The sequence below is a fragment of the Neophocaena asiaeorientalis genome, unplaced genomic scaffold (assembly GCF_003031525.2).
Source record: "Neophocaena asiaeorientalis asiaeorientalis breed wild unplaced genomic scaffold, Neophocaena_asiaeorientalis_V1.1 scaffold147, whole genome shotgun sequence".
NCBI classification, from domain to species: Eukaryota; Metazoa; Chordata; class Mammalia; order Artiodactyla; family Phocoenidae; genus Neophocaena; species Neophocaena asiaeorientalis.
The window spans coordinates 6,011,174-6,027,363 of NW_020173758.1; the positions used below are offsets into that span (position 1 = coordinate 6,011,174).

At 40.0% G+C, this 16,190-nt stretch overlaps 2 protein-coding genes across 4 annotated transcripts in view; both read right to left on the reverse strand.

Annotated features, from left to right (window-relative positions):
• The window catches only part of LRRC39 (leucine rich repeat containing 39), a 37,425-nt gene extending 31,382 nt beyond the window's left edge, over positions 1-6,043 (reverse strand). The window contains exons 1-2 of one of the 3 annotated variants that reach the window (XM_024751287.1): positions 5,047-6,040; positions 4,448-4,767 (exon numbers count right to left, since the gene is read on the reverse strand). The gene's annotated coding sequence lies outside the window, so the exon portion shown is untranslated. Of the gene's footprint in view, positions 1-4,447 lie in introns of all 3 variants that reach the window. The other 2 variants (XM_024751286.1, XM_024751290.1) reach the window with 2 other exon arrangements.
• Positions 6,044-8,773: 2,730 nt separating this feature from the next.
• The window catches only part of DBT (dihydrolipoamide branched chain transacylase E2), a 41,967-nt gene continuing 34,550 nt past the window's right edge, over positions 8,774-16,190 (reverse strand). The window contains exons 8-11 of the mRNA XM_024751250.1: positions 15,028-15,105; positions 12,957-13,148; positions 12,751-12,822; positions 8,774-9,475 (exon numbers count right to left, since the gene is read on the reverse strand). Coding sequence (XP_024607018.1) covers positions 9,308-9,475; positions 12,751-12,822; positions 12,957-13,148; positions 15,028-15,105 — 510 coding nt within the window. The 3' untranslated portion in view covers positions 8,774-9,307. The remainder of the gene's footprint in view (positions 9,476-12,750; positions 12,823-12,956; positions 13,149-15,027; positions 15,106-16,190) is intronic.

Here is a 16,190-nt window from a genome sequence, read left to right on the forward strand (position 1 = left end):
AGCCCAGGACCAGATGGCTTCACAAGTGAATTCTATCAAACATTTAGAGAAGAGCTAACACATATCCTTCTCAAACTCTTCCAAAATATAGCAGAGGGAGGAACACTCCCAAACTCATTCTACGAGGCCACCATCACCCAGATACCAAACCAGACAAAGATGACACAAAAAAAGAAAGCTACAGCCAATGTCTCTGATGATCACAGATGCAAAAATCCTCAACAAAATACTAGCAAACAGATTCCAATAGCACATTAAAAGGATCATACACCATGATTAAGTGGGGTTTATCCCAGGAATGCAAGGATTCTTCAATATACGCAAATCAATGTGATAAACCATATTAACAAACTGAAGGAGAAAAACCATATGATCATCTCAATAGATGCAGAGAAAGCTTTGACAAAATTCAACACCCATTTATGATAAAAACTCTCCAGAAAGTAGGCATAGAGATAACCCACCTCAACATAATAAAGGCCACATATGACAAACCCACAGCCAACATCGTTCTCAATGGTGAAAAACTGAAACCATTTCTTCTAAGATCAGGAACAAGACAAGGTTGCCCACTCTCACCACTATTACTCAACATAGTTTTGGAAGTTTTAGCCACAGCAATCAGAGAAGAAAAAGAAATAAAAGGAATCCAAATCGGAAAAGAAGAAGTAAAGCTGTCACTGTTTGCAGATGACATGATACTATACATAGAGAATCCTAAAGATGCTACCAGAAAACTACTAGAGCTATTCAATGAATTTGGTAGAGTAGCAGGATACAAAATTAATGCAAAGAAATCTCTTGAATTCCTATACAATAATGATGAAAAATCTGAAAAGCAAATTAAGGAAACACTCCCATTTACCATTGCAACAAAAAGAATAAAATACCTAGGAATAAACCTACCTAAGGAGACAAAAGACCTGTATGCAGAAAACTATAAGACACAGATGGAAGAAATTAAAGATGATACAAACAGATTGAGAGATATACTATGTTCTTGGATTGGCAGAATCAACATTGTGAAATGACTCTACTACCCAAAGCAATCTACACATTCAATGCAATCCCTATCAAGCTACCAATGGCATTTTTCACAGAACTAGAACAAAAAATTGCACAATTTGTATGGAAACACAAAAGACTCTGAATATCCAAAGCCATCTTGAGAAAGAAAAACGGAGCTGGAGGAATCAGGCTCCCAGACTTCAGACTATAATACAAAGCTACAGTAATCAAGACAGTGTGGTGCTGGCATGAAGAAATATAGATTGGTGGAGTAGGATAGAGGGCCCAGAGATAAACCCATGCACCTATGGTCACTTTATCTTTGATAAAGGAGGCAAGAGTATACAATGGAGAGAGGAGAGTCTCTTCAATGAGTGGTGCTGGGAAAACTGGACAGCTACATGTAAAAGAATGAAATTAGAACACTTCCTAACAGAAATAAACTCAAAATGGATTAAAGACCTAAATGTAGGGCCAGACAGTATAAAATTCTTAGAGGAAAACATAGGCAGAACACTCTATGACATAAATCAGTGCAAGATCCTTTTTGACCCACCTCCTAGAGTAATGGAAATGAAAACAAAAATAAACAAATGGGACCTAATGAAACTTAAAAGCTTTTGCACAGCAAAAGCAACCATAGAAAAGATGAAAAGACAGCCCTCAGAATGGGAGATAATATTTGTAAACGAAGCAACTGACAAAGGATTAATCTCCAAAATATACAAGCAGCTCATGCAGCTCAGTATCAAAAAAACAAACAACCCAATCTAAAGATGGACAGAGGAAATGAATAGACGTTTCTCCAAAGAGGATATAGATTGCCAGCAGACACATGAGGGGATGCTCGGCATCACTAGTCATTAGAGAAATATGAATCAAAACTACAGTGGGGTATCACCTCACACTGGTCAGAATGGCCATCATCAAAAAATTTACAAACAGTAAATGCTGGAGAGGGTGTGGAGAAAAGGGAACCCTCTTGCACTGACTGAGAAAACCATAATTCAAAAAGAGTCATGTACCAAAATGTTCATTGCAGCTCTGTTTACAATAGTCAGGATATGGAAGTAACCTAAGTGTCTTTCGACAATTGAATGGATAAAGAAGATGTGGCGGGTATATGCAGTGGAATATTACTCAGCCATAAAAAGAAATGAAATTGAGTTATTTGTAATGAGGTGGATGGACCTAGAGTCTGTCATACGGAGTGAAGTAAGTCAGAAAGAGAAAAACAAATACCGTATGCTAACACATATATACGGAATCTAAAAAAAAAAAAAAGGTTCTAATGAACCTAGCAGGACAGGAATAAAGGCACAGATGTGGAGAATGGACCTGAGGACACGGAGAGGGGGAAGGATAAGCTGGGACAAAGAGAGTAGCATGGACATATATACACTACCAAATGTAAAATAGATAGCTAGTGGGAAGCAGCCGCATGGCACAGGGAGATCAGCTTGGTGCTTTGCGACCACCTAGAGGGGTGGGATAAGGAGGGTGGGAGGGAGATGCAAGCGGGTGGGTATATGGGGATATACGTATACATATAGCTGATTCACTTTGTTATACAGCAGAAATTAACACAACACTCGAAAGCAATTATACTCCAATAAAGATGTTAAAAAAAGAGAGAGAGAAAAGAAAAAAAGAGAGAGAAGATGACTAGAGAATTACTTCCTAAAACCTGAGCAAGAGTATCAGAGAAGGAACTGAGTCAGGAGGGACTCAGAACGTCCCCTGAGTAGATTTCCCAGGGTTGGATGCCCTGGGAGACCCATTCACAGAAATTCTGTGGATGCCAAGTTAGGTTTCTGATGGTTACCAAGGACATATAAATTATCTGAATAAGTTTTCATCGACCAGAGGAACTAGAATTCAGTTTTGGCAAGGCTGGGATGCAAAAAGGCAGAACTAGGAAGTGGGATGAAGACAACTGACTTGGTGCTGTCTATGTGTCTCTGGAGAAACAGAGAAAAATCAAGACTCAACTTAAGATTCCCTCTCTCTTTTTTTTTTTTAGTTTGTTTGTCTTTGGCTGCGTTGGGTCTTCGTTGCTGTGTACGGGCTTTCTCTAGTTGCGGCGAGCAGGGGCTGCTCTTTGTTGTGGTGCGCAGGCTTCTCATTGTGGTGGCTTCTCTTTGTTGCGGAGCACGGGCTCTAGGCACGCAGGCTTCAGTAGTTGTGGCGCACGGGCTTAGTTGCTCGGTGGCATGTGGTATCTTCCCGGACCAGGGCCCGAACCCGTGTCCCCTGCATTGGCAGGCGGATTGTTAACCACTGCACCACCAGAGAAGTCCTGAGATGCTTAATTTAAAATGTGGAATTCCCTGGTGGCTCAGTAGTTAAGAATCCGCCTGCCAATGCAGGGGACACGGGTTCGGGCCCTGGTCCGGGAAGATACCACATGCCACCGAGCAACTAAGCCCGTGCGCCACAACTACTGAAGCCTGCGTGCCTAGAGCCCGCGAGCCACAACTACTGAAGTGCACACGCCTAAAGCCTGTGCTCCGCCACAAGAGAAGCCACCGCAATAAGAAGCCCAAGCACCGCAACGAAGAGTAGCCCCCGCTCTCCACAACCAGAGAAAGCCCGTGCACAGCAACGAAGACCCAACACAACCAAAAAATAAAAAAACAAAGAACCCCCCAAACACCCCAACTCCATAGAGCATTAAAAAAAAAAAAAAATGGGGCTTCCCTGGGGGTGCAGGGGTTGAGAGTCCGCCTGCCGATGCAGGGGATATGGGTTCTTGCCCCGGTTCGGGAAGATCCCACATGCCGCAGAGCAGCTGGGCCCAAGGCCATGCACAGCACATGGCCGCTGAGCCTGTGCATCCAGAGCCTGTGCTCCGCAACGGGAGAGGCCACAACAGTGAGAGGCCCACGTACCAAAAAAAAAAAAAAAAAAAAAAAAATAAAAGGATGTGTGGGACCATGTTCCAATAAAACTTTATTTATAAAAAAATTATGTAAAGGTAGCTATAAACAACAATACAACAATGATAGTTATACTGTTCAAATGTGGTGAATATGACTATGGACACAGTTGCTTTCTGGAATTCTTTCTGAAAGTGGCAGGGCATAAATCAATAAATCAGTAAGTCAAAAAATTAAGTAGTTTCTACTTTTTTGGCATAGTAAATGCAACTGTAAGGTGGGTATTGTTTTTCCATATAAATAACATTGGAGAATTTGGCTGTGTTGTTTCCTGCTTGGCCTCAGATAAGTCATTGCTTTGCTTAATCACATGATGTAGTGGCATAAATGAAACATTTGTAAACATTTTAAAAAGCAAAATAATGATCCAAGTTCTATAAAATCTAAAATGAGCTTGAAAGCACTAAACATTCTGATTAACTGAGGAATTACAATGAACTATATACAACACATAGAAAATATAACTGTCTTTTGTTCAAAATTTAAAACAAATTTCTTACCAATTATAAGGAGGTTTGAACAGATTCCTTTTCCTCTAGATACTTTTCCTTGTAGCAAGCATAGCCATTCAGAGTCATTCCACAGATACAAGAGCGGCCTCATGGCCATGGTTGCTTCACATTATACTTTTCTGGGTCATTGGCAATGCTTCAATGCTACATGAGGACTTCATTAAAAAACGTAATCAGATCCAGGGCATAGATTTCTTTTGAAGTCAACCAGCACATACCGAGTACCAGTCAGTTGAGCTGGGGCTACTGAGCGGGTTCACAGGCCAGCAGTGAAGACATACTCATCCAGCTACATCACTGCATGAGTCCTGTTGGAGGTGTGGACAAAGCAGGAGAGGTAGAGGAAAAATAAATATTGATTCAAACGTAGGGAGGCACAGTCAGAGGAGGTCTAAAAAAGGAAGTGACTTTTGTTCTGGATTTTCTTCTGGTGGAAACCAGAGTGCAGAAACAAGCCCAGCAAAGGCATGGAAACATGAAATACACTGCATGTTGTTTTCAGGGAATGGGGACTAATTCATTGTGATGGAAGCTTAGGACAATAAAGGGCATAAGAGGATCTTTTAAAACCCAAATTCTGTGCTTACCTCTTTCTAGTGTTTGAGCGCTTGTACCTGGGGAAGATAAGGCACTGTCTGCAAGGACTGAGACCCCAATCCTTTCCTCTGGAAGCCTCAGGATTTTCCTTTGATCATCTCTCGAAGCATGTGATATCGTCTTCATGCTTTACTACAGGCCACCAGGAACAACTGGGAAGTCACTGCAGGCAGCTTCAGGTTTCACTCTCATGCCTAAAGGAAGCATCCTGTACTCTGAGAATCCCCAATGGCCAGCTCTTCTACAGTTTGGTTCTGGTGTGTAAAGCCTGGCTCAGTAAAGAGAACAGGAGGATGTTGGTAGAGCCGGTTCTGAGGTGAACTGACATCATGCTTCTCTCATAAACTACTGCTGCAGAGAATTCATAACACCAAAACTCCTTCCTTTCGGTGCCTGGAGAACACAGGGCCTTCGGGGAGTATTTCAAACTGCTAAGACCCCTAAGACAAACAAAAACTCTCTTTCTTTTAGCTCAGTAATACCAGTTCCTCAAACAGCATAAAATCATGGACAATCCTGGCATTTGGAACACGAAGCGAGGTATAGTAGTTTAGCTTTGTATACTTCTTTAGCGTATGTTAATCCACACGCATCTAAGTACTTAAACTCTGTTTCCTCACATAGGGCTAATCATTGCACCTACCTCACAGTGTTTCTGGAGAGACGAAACGAATTAATATATGTAAGCATTAGCGGTGCCTGACACTATTATAATTATTGTCTCAAATTTTACTCAATTTTTCCCTCTCTACCACTATTTCATGAGCATAGAGGCTAGATGACTCATTAATTAGAAGCTTTTTTATGTGCACTCTGAAAATATTATGCTCAGATGGTACAGCCCTTGCATATTGCTCCCTAAGTATCTGGGCTCATGTAGGTCCCCTATTGTTGCTTGCCTCATGAAAAGCAACACCCAAACCATGACCTGAAGAGCTTGAATGGCCTGTGTCTGTGTGACCGAAGGACAGAGTCTATCTTATTATTAGGTGTATGGTTTGTGAGGCAGGATTGACGAGGCAGGCCTAGTGTGTAAAGGAGACATAGTGATCTAACCTCAGTGAGAAAAGACAGTTTATAGGGAAGGAGCAAAACCACCATTAAGAACTGACTGGAGATACAACTCAACTCTAGAAGCACTGCTCTCCTCCAAGTTACTGGCACAGACCCACTTCTGGTGAAGGCTTTAGTCACCAGCCAGAGTTCTCACTGTGAGGTCAGAAACTTCATCTATCTTCTTCATCTGTATCCACAGTGTATATCCCAGGGCCTGGAACTGAATACATATATTCAGTAATAAATATGTGCAGAATGAACTAATTAATCAATTACAGGGTGAATGTTAAATAAGTCTGAAGACTTCAAGGAAAGGTTTGTACTTCGGGGCTGCAGGGTAGTGCTGAGTGAGTTCCATCATCTTTTTCAAACCGTAGTTTACTTAGAGGTCAGCAAAGAAATCCATCAAGTGATCTTTGGGACCCACTTTGGAAAGCCATGGGAAATGCCGAAACAGGCCTGTGGGCTCTCTTTTCCCTACGTAACCACTTCTTGGAATGTTTCAAGATTTGGTACACTTTGATCTCTAAAATGGAAATTAATACCAATCTGGCTTCTGTCCTTCAAACTTCCTTCCCTATTGTGCTTCCTTTTCAAAATCAGAGGAATGCCCTACATAATGAATGGAACCTTGATTTTCTTGTTGGGCGCTCCCAACAATAATTTGGGGCCAATAACTTTGGCTTCTCCCCCATGGACATATAGTACCTTCCAACCTCCAGACATACTAGTGAAGGACTTGAATTTTCCGGCTTCTTCCCTTTAATTTCAACCTTTAGGAATACGGCTACGGCCTTGTTCTAAACAATTCCCACCCTATGATGTGTGGAGCCCTGTGGATCAGCTACTAGGGCTGTGCTCCTGGCCCCCTCATCCCTCCCAGTGGATCCTCTTATCTTAAAGGTCCAACACACAATGGAAAGCAAATCCTTTGCTGAATTCTCAAAGGATGAGACAAAAGAGAAGGTGGCAATGGCAGGGATTTGGGATAGAACAGATAGCTCAAGAGTTTATTCTGAGCCAATGATGTTGGACTTTTAGGGGAACATATTACATACTTATTTCAAAGCTCTTGTTCTCCTAGTTTTCACATTTCTTAAGTGAAGGGGACATTTTTACTGATCATGTCATTCTTCACTTAAAATTCTGTAAATGCCATCAACAGGGAATTGGTTAAATTATGGTACATCCTCTCCTCATCTTCCCAGACAGGATCAGTAACTTCTATTAGATGCTCTTATAGCACCCTGTTTTCTCCTACTTAGAAGTTAATTATATTCTTATTTTTATGATTATTAAATATCTGTCTCGCTCCCCAGACTGTAAGCCCAATGAAGGCAGGAACCATGAGGATGGGCATTGTGTACCCACTGCTTAGCACCACACTTAGTATACAGTAGATGTTTAACATCTAGATGTGTGATAAATGCAAACAATAGAATATTATGCAGCCATGTAAAAGTATCATAATGTGGAGCTGTTTATTGACTCATAATGTTAAACTAAAAAAATCAAACTATAAAGTAGTAGATACAGCACAACCTTATTTTCATAAAAAGAATAGCTATGTATACAGATACCTTGATCAAAATGTTAATAGTGGTAGGATTATGGTTGATTTTATTTTCTTTGCAACTCTTCATATTATCTGAATTTAAAAAATAACATTCGTTAGATCCATTATTTTCTGAATTATACATCATTTCCATTTTGAAAAAAATCAAGTAGACATTAAAACAACTTTTTCTGTCACAAAACTTCACTTGAACATACAGTATTCAATTAGACAATATTAGAAACAACATGAATTTCTGATTCAAGTGGGCCTCTAACAAAATGATCACAAGGATACCTTTATTTCTGTGCAAAATTTAGTTTTTATTTTAATGTCCATAATTACCCATTAGTCTTCTCTCTCCCATTATTCATATTCCTTCTCAGGATATGAAGAATAGAATAGACCCTAACTTATTAATCTATCCTATTTTTTTAGCTGAAGACTAAGAAAGTAAAAAAAAAAAAGTTAAAAGGCAATGGACTTCTGAATGTAACACAATGTCAGTAGTTGCTACATTTAAAGTACCTTCCTTACATTGAAGCAAGGTTGTAAAGGTGAAGTTTTTCTCAATAAAACACTAAACCATTACCAAATTCTAAAAGTATATCCACTTTAAACAAATACTTTTAGTGGCCTTACTGGCTATAAAACTATAATTGGGCATTTTTAAGATTAGCTTATAATTTTCCCTTTTAAAAGATATTAATTTATACAAATAAGATATTTACAGATGATAATCTCTACAGAGCAACACACTCCAGGATATCTTAAAAGGTAAATACAATTGCACTTATTTTATACAATAATTTGCATTCTTGTGGGGAAATAGAAAATACTTTTGCATATAAATTCCTTTTCCCAACTAAGTATAATTGAAAAGTTTCATTAAGAATTAGTTTAGAGACTTCACTGATGGTCCAGTGGCAAAGAATCTGCCTTACAATGCAGGGGATGTGGGTTCAATCCCTGGTCAGGTAACTAAGATGCCACATGCCCAGGGCAACTAAGCCTGTGAGCCACAACTACTGAGCTCACGTACCTCAGCTAGAGCCCGTGCGCCGCAAACTACAGAGCCCACATGCCCTGGGGCCCGCACGCCACAACTAGAGAGAGAAAACCCACATGCCACAACTAGAGAGAAGCCCGCATGCCACAATGAAGATCCCGTGCCGCAACAAAAGATCCCGCATGCTTCAACGAGTATCCCACATGGCGCAACTAAGACCCGATGCAGCCAAAAGTAATAAATAAAATAAATTTTAAAAAGTTTATTAAAAAAAAGTTAGTTTAAAAAAGAAAGAAAGAAATAGGGCAAATACTGTATATGGCGGCCTGTCTTTCAGTAATATTCATTTTGTTGTTCCTGCCAGTTTCAATCCATTGACACAAAGACCTCAGCACTATATTAAGAAGGCGTACTATGACCTATAAAATGTGACAGCCCAGGAGAACTATTATACCATTATTCCTTTCCAGTAAAATCTCTAACAGAATAGTGATACATATTGTGTCTCAGAACTGTAATCATACATTACAAATCATTTACAATACAAACTGCAATGAGGAACGTGTGCTGCACAGCTGGGCTCTGCATTTTCTTTTGAAGCTCAGAAAGTTCAAGGATGTCTTATCAATCTTCATTTCAGATCTAGTAGCATAAAAGCTGGGTTTTCTAAGTAGGATTTCCACAAATTGGAGAAGTGTGACATTGTAGCACCATCAATAATTCTGTGATCAGCTGACCAGCTCACATTCATTATCTGGGCCTTATATACTTCCCCTTTCTCGTTAAATCGGGGAAGGGTCTACAAATAAGGAAAAGGACAGAGTCAGCCTTCACTTGCTCAAAGCAAGCTCTAGTAAAAACAATGGTGAAAGATTAGGCAAATCTCCCTTCCTATAATAGAGAAGAAATGGGCATCCCAAATGACTTTTGATAATGCTAACTACTACTCTTCCTATCTTTGTGAGTGTGTGCTTCAAGCTTTCAGAGTTTCTCCAAGATATTTCCTGTCGTCTGTATAATTTCTGTATGTACAGTGAACTTCGTTTCAGATTTCAATTATTTAACAGCTATTTATTGAGCATCTACCATGTACCAGGTACTCTGCTAGACTCTGGGGATAAAGCAATGAACAAAACAAATAACAATCCTTGCCCTCTTGGAGCTAACATTTTAATGGGGAGAGACAGATGATTAAGATAAATAAGTAAAATATATATAGTGTGTTAGACAGTGAAAAGTACAAATGAAAAAATAAGGCACTTTGGAATGGAGATAGAGATTATACACAGGAGGTGGAAATAGGGGAGAGGTTGCATTTTTTTTTTAACAGGTGGGCAGGGAGGGAAAGCCTCACCAAGAAGGTGTCCTCACTGAAGGCAGTGAGGAAGCAAGCCATATGGACACCTGGAGAAAGACGGGGGGAAGCATGGCTGGAGTGTTGGAGGACCAGCAAAGTTGGCAGGGAGGCTGTATTGGAGGGGCCGGGGTGAGAGGTGGGAGATGACACAGAAAGAGCAGGCTGAAGGGGGGCATGTTGCTAAGACAACAGTTATGCTTCCCAGTCTGCCTCTGACTTTTCCAAAAACAGATTTTAAAAAAAGTGAATTCATTGCAGGTTATTTTTTTAAAAATATATCAAAAGTGAATATATATCAAAAATATATTATCTTTTTATAATGATATAAAAAGATATACAAAATGCAAGATCCACCTCTTATTGTTAGGTTCAGTAGACATAAAATCACTCTGTCAAAGGGCAACGAAGGTTTCCGAGCCCTACTCTCCCCTTCTGTAGTTCTCCCCTCAGAGCCCGGATACAACAGTCACAGCCTGATGTGGGTCCCAGTCGCACTGAGTGGCACCAGTGTAGAGCCATGGTAGGCCGCTGCAGCTAGTTTGCCTTTGATTTGGAGTGAGGTGAGAAGCTATTGGAGGTTTCTGAACAGAATGGCCAGTCACTGAGAGGAGAAGACTTCAGGTGAGAGGGTGTGGTGGTGAGGGAAGGGGCAGGAAATTGGAGATGCCTAGTTAGACTTCTGAGTAGGAAATAAGAGTTTGGAGTTCAAAGGAGAGGTTTAGTCTGGTCTGGAGATATAAACTTGGGAGCCATCAGCATATAAATGGTATTTAAAGCCATGAGACTGGATCAGATAAAGAAAAGGGCCAGAACTGAGCCCTGGGGTCCTCCAATGTTTAGAGATCGGGAGATGAGGCAAAGGAGACTCAGAGGGAACAGGCACTAGGTAGGGGGGAAGCAGACTAGCGAGGTTTTCTGCAAGTCGCAGTGAAGAAGGTTTTCCAAAGAGGCAGTATTGATCAACTCAAGCGCAGCTAATAGGTCAAGAAAGATAAGGACTGAGAATGGAGGAATGTGGAGGTTTTAGTGACTTAAGACTATTTAGTGACAGTGTAAAATTTACAGTGAAAACAAAAGATAGCAAAGGAGAGATGACCCAAAGGGAGAAAGGAATGAAATACTGTCCCTACCCAACAAGGATTAACTACATTAAGTCACTATGCAGATTTATACTTTAAGAATTATGCTTCATAACCTGAAAAAACCATGAGTGAGATGATTCTGAAAAAATGCATCTCACACAGATAATTGTACACCAATGTTCATAGCAGCATTATTCACAATAGCCAAAAAATGGAAACAATCCAAATGCTCATTAGAGATGCACAGATTAACAAAATGTGGTATATATTGTACACACAGAGTCTCAGTTTGGGATGATAAAAAAGTTCTGGAGATGGACGGTGGTGATTGTTGCAAACAGTGTGACTGTACCTACTGCTGCTGAACCATACACTTTGATTAAAATGGTAAACTTTGTCATGTATAGTTTACCACAATTATATACCTATATGTACAATTCAGAAGAAAACAAACTGCTTTCAGGAAAAGGGAAAACAAAACTTTGTTAAATAGGTATGATGGTTTGTTTGTAAGCTGCAAGAAGTCAGAATTCTGTGAGAATCAAATGCTGAATGCTTGTTGGGGGCGGACGAGTGATAGAGAAATTAATCCCTTAGAGAAACTTCTGATTTGGACAGAACAGTGTCATGCTATGTGTTCCTATTTTTCTTCCCTGTCTCTTCCGTGGGCCAGAAGGGAAAGTAGAGCTAGAAGAGGGAGTAACTTAGCAACCAAAGTACCAGCTGCTAGAAAGCAAATCAAAGGCTGAATGAAAGTATCTGTGAAGATTTTGGATGCCGACATGAAAGTAATAAACTCATGAAAAGCAAGTCTCAGAGATGTTCCATGTGGAAGCATTATAAATACAGAGAAGAAAGGTTCTTCCGAAAACGTGAAGATCAAAATCAAGGTTAATGTAGTGACAATGACATTTAATAATGGTGGTATTGAAATGGTATCTATGAGCTTATTTCTTTAACTTGGGTGGTTCTCAACCCTGAGTTAATAGGGATGCCCAAGCCCCAGCCCCCCACAAATTCTGGTGCAGTTGGTATGGGGTGAGCTTGGGCACTTTTTTCACACTCTCCAGATGATTCTAATGTGTAGCCAGGGTTAAGAATCACTGCAACCCTTATTTTAAGTCAGTCTTCTATAACATGGCCACATGGGTTCTTGTTTAATATGTAAATTTTGGAGGTTCTGTCCCCAAGGCCAAGAAATCTGCATTTTTAACTGCACTCCCAATGATTCTTGAACAGAGCAAAGTTTAAGAAAAACTCTCTCAATGGTGTTTTACCGTTATAAATAATTTGGATTGGCTTACTATTATTCTTTGGTATACTGAAATAAAGATATTTTGATAGACTCAGATTGGCTATATTTGTGATTATTCATAAAGACTCACACCTGTGCCTGGCATAATCCACAATGGTTGATCCATACAGAAACAATCCAGATCACAAGTATTTACTCTACAGAGAGGCAGCCACCGGAGTTATAGACCTAGTTCTTAGGAAGAAATAATTGGCTTACTAAACCCAATACCATACTCAAACCTACAAAGTGAGGGGAAAAACCTCAGAAACGGTTACTCTTCTTTGTTTTTCCTACCCCAATTTGCTTAAACTCTTTTTTCAACTATGTAACAAACATACCTTAATTTTTCCCAGGGCCCCAATTGCCACTTCGGGTGGCAATATCACGGGTCTGGCGTAGGTACCACCAATCTAAAAAACAAAATAGAGTAGAAAAATTAAGCTTCTGAGGAACAAATGGCAAATTAAAGTTTATATTTTTAACTGAGCATATGGTCACAAATCTTAAGTTATGGTTTATGAACTTGAATATTACTATTACTCACTGATCCAATGTTGGAAAGAGTAAATGTTCCTCCTGTAAGGTCAGTGGTGCTGAGCTGACCTGCAGAGCCCAATTTCTGGAGGCGGTTCAATTCAGTGGCGATCTCAAATATGGAGCGGACCTGAATGTTTTTCACATTAGGTACAATCAAGCCCTGCTCTGTATCCATTGCTATCCCAATGTTATGAGAAGCCTAAAAATAAACAAACAAACAATTATACAGCAGCCTTTTCGTAAGCTAACAGAAAAGAAAGTCTCAACTTTTACTGCCTTATGAACTCAACTATAGAAAACTATTGTCACCATATTGGTGATGATTTAAAAGAAATAATTTTAAAAGATTTTTTTGAAAAAGATAAATTTTTTTTGGTAAGAATATAGGGCAATAGATTATTTCCATCCATTGTTAGTGGAAGTGTAAGCTGGTATATACTTTCTGGAGAACATTTAACAGTACATACCAACATTTACAAAAACGTGTGCTAAGGAGATAAATGCAAAAGTATGTAGAGATGAACAGAGATGCTGAGTCAGATTGTTTATAAGATTGAAAAAGTGCAAATGATCAAAATGCTTATCAATAAGTCACTGGCTAAACAAATGATAACAAAGCTATATTTATTGACATGTAATGATGTCTAAAACATATTAAATAGAAAATAGTTAAAAGAAAAACGTTTTAAATATAAAAAGATATATGATATTTTATATATATATATAAAATTCCTTTTTTCTTTTTCTTTGCGGTATGCGGGCCTCTCACTGTTGTGGCCTCTCCCGTTGCGAAGCACAGGCTCCGGACGCGCAGGCCCAGAGGCCATGGCTCACGGGCCCAGCTGTTCTGCGTCATGTGGGATTTTCCCGGACCGGGGCACGAACTCGTGTCCCCTGACGTCAGCAGTCAGACTCTCAACCACTGCGCCACCAGGGAAGCCCCATATTTTTTAACTGTGTAAAAATAAAATCCTAGACAGATGTACATCTCAGCATAAAGTGAGTTATTTTAGGATTATGGGACTGAAGGTAAGTATCGCTATTTTCTTGTCTGAATTGTTTGCAACAAGTATATACTTAATGAGGAAGTTGTATTAATAACATGGAAAGATTTTAGATCCAACCCCCCCAGAATGTAAAGCTCACTTCCTGGTTATATATTTCTAATAAGAAATATAAGTAAGGGCCGCATCCTCAAAAGAGTTCTCAGCCTTAATGAACTTTCACTCCAAACAGAAGAGTTCACTCAACGAATTCAAACTTTCAGTACTTTGCTCATTTAAATGATTCTTGTTTTATTTTATTTATTTTTAAAATTTTAAAAAATATTTACTTATTTTTGGCTGTACCAGGCCTCTAATTGTGGCACACGGGCTCCACAGCGCTTGGGGCTTAGTTGTCCTGCGGCATGTGGTATCTTAGTTCCTCGACCAGGGATCGAACCCGCATCCCCTGCATTGGAAGACGGATTCTCAACCACTGGACCACAAGGGAAGTCCCTTTGTTTATTTTTTTAAATGGGTATCAATACACAAGCATGTGATTTTATTTTATTATTTTTTTAAATATTTATTTGGCTGTGCCGGGTCTTAGTTGCGGCACGTAGGATCTTCGTTGCTGTGTGCGGGATCTTCTTACGGCATGTGGGATCTAGTTCCCCGACCAGGAATCGAACCCGGGGCCCCTGCATTGGGAGCGCGAAGTCTTAACCACTGGACCACCAGGGAAGTCCCTAAATTATTCTTGTTTTAAAAACTGCAGGAATTCCATTTTGAGAGAGCTCTTCTGTTTGCGGAGAGGATATGTACGATGGGAAATGTAAACCATTGCCTCACAGCTGTATATTTCCATTATTTTAACCAGAAAACCAAAAGGCGTTAAAAATGGCAATCTGCATATCTGAATAATATTATTAACCAGTAAAACCAACATCAATAGCAACGGATTTATCTTCAGTTTAATGTTTTACCCCATACTTTAATTTCCAGTTTGAAGAAGATCACCACTTGAGGTATAATAGAAGCTTCTTTAACCTACAAGCACATTTGCACTTTTATTTATCGCAGCACATAGCCAACCTTATATGTTATGTTCTGGCAGTTTTCATCCACAGAAGCATTAAGGATAGGAAACTGTAGTAATCCCAAGGAAGCAGCCTGTTTAGAGAGAGAAATACAATGTTAGCACTTTTAACTTGGAAAGGATAGGGGATTTGAAGCAATAAGATGGAAAGGATGGAAGGAAAGAACTCTTATTTAAGCTGAGTTTAATTGCAAGTCTACATGTACCAGGCATATTACTCCCTATGTTACCTCCCAGCAATGTGGAACTAGGTTACCCTTATCATTTAAGAATAAAAGATAAAGTAATCAGGGAGCTTGTAAACATCAAGGAGATTTTCAAACTATGCAGACTGACCAAAGTACCAAAAAAAGGTCTAAATTCTACATGTTTTCCTCACTTACATGTAGAGTCTTAAGGTTTCCGTGAGAAGCAAACCTGTAGTTCAAAGAAACATTGAATTAAACACAAAAAGGTAGGGCTTCCCTGGTGGCGCAGTGGTTGAGAGTCCGCCTGCTGATGCAGGAGACATGGGTTCGTGCCCGGGTCCGGCAAGATCCCACGTGCTGCGGGGCGGCGGGGCTCGTGAGCCACGGCCGCTGAGCTTGCGCGTCCGGAGCCTGAGGCCCGCGTACCGCAACAAAAACAAAAACAGAAAGGCAGTAAGCTATTTTCCTCTGTAGAAAGAACAAGTGATAAAGATTTGAGAGGCCAGTGTTCCACCTGGTGTCCTTGGCCAAGCGAAGGGCAGAGCTGGTGCAAATATTTACTTTAGAGCCCGTTTCCTAGAATTGATGGCATTTGTGCCTTCTCCTGCCTTAATCTCTCCCTTTCCTTTTTCCTTTTTTCTCTTACTACCATTTCACTTCTGTCCATGTTCAGATTTACCTGTCTCCAATTCTTTATAGCTGTTTCTCTGCCCACCCAGGATATAATCAAAGTTCACACACTGCATTTCGTTGTCATGCCTTATAGTCAGTTTAAAAAATAGGAAAATAGGGAATTCCATGGCAGTCCAGTGGTTAGGACTCCACACTTTCACTGCTGTGGACCCGGGTCAATCCCTGGCTGGGGAACTAAGATCCTGTAAGCAGTGCCAAGTGGCACAGCCCCTAACCCACCCCCCACAAAAAAAGGGAAAATAAAAATGCTTAAAATTGTCCCTAAAAAGAATTCCCTC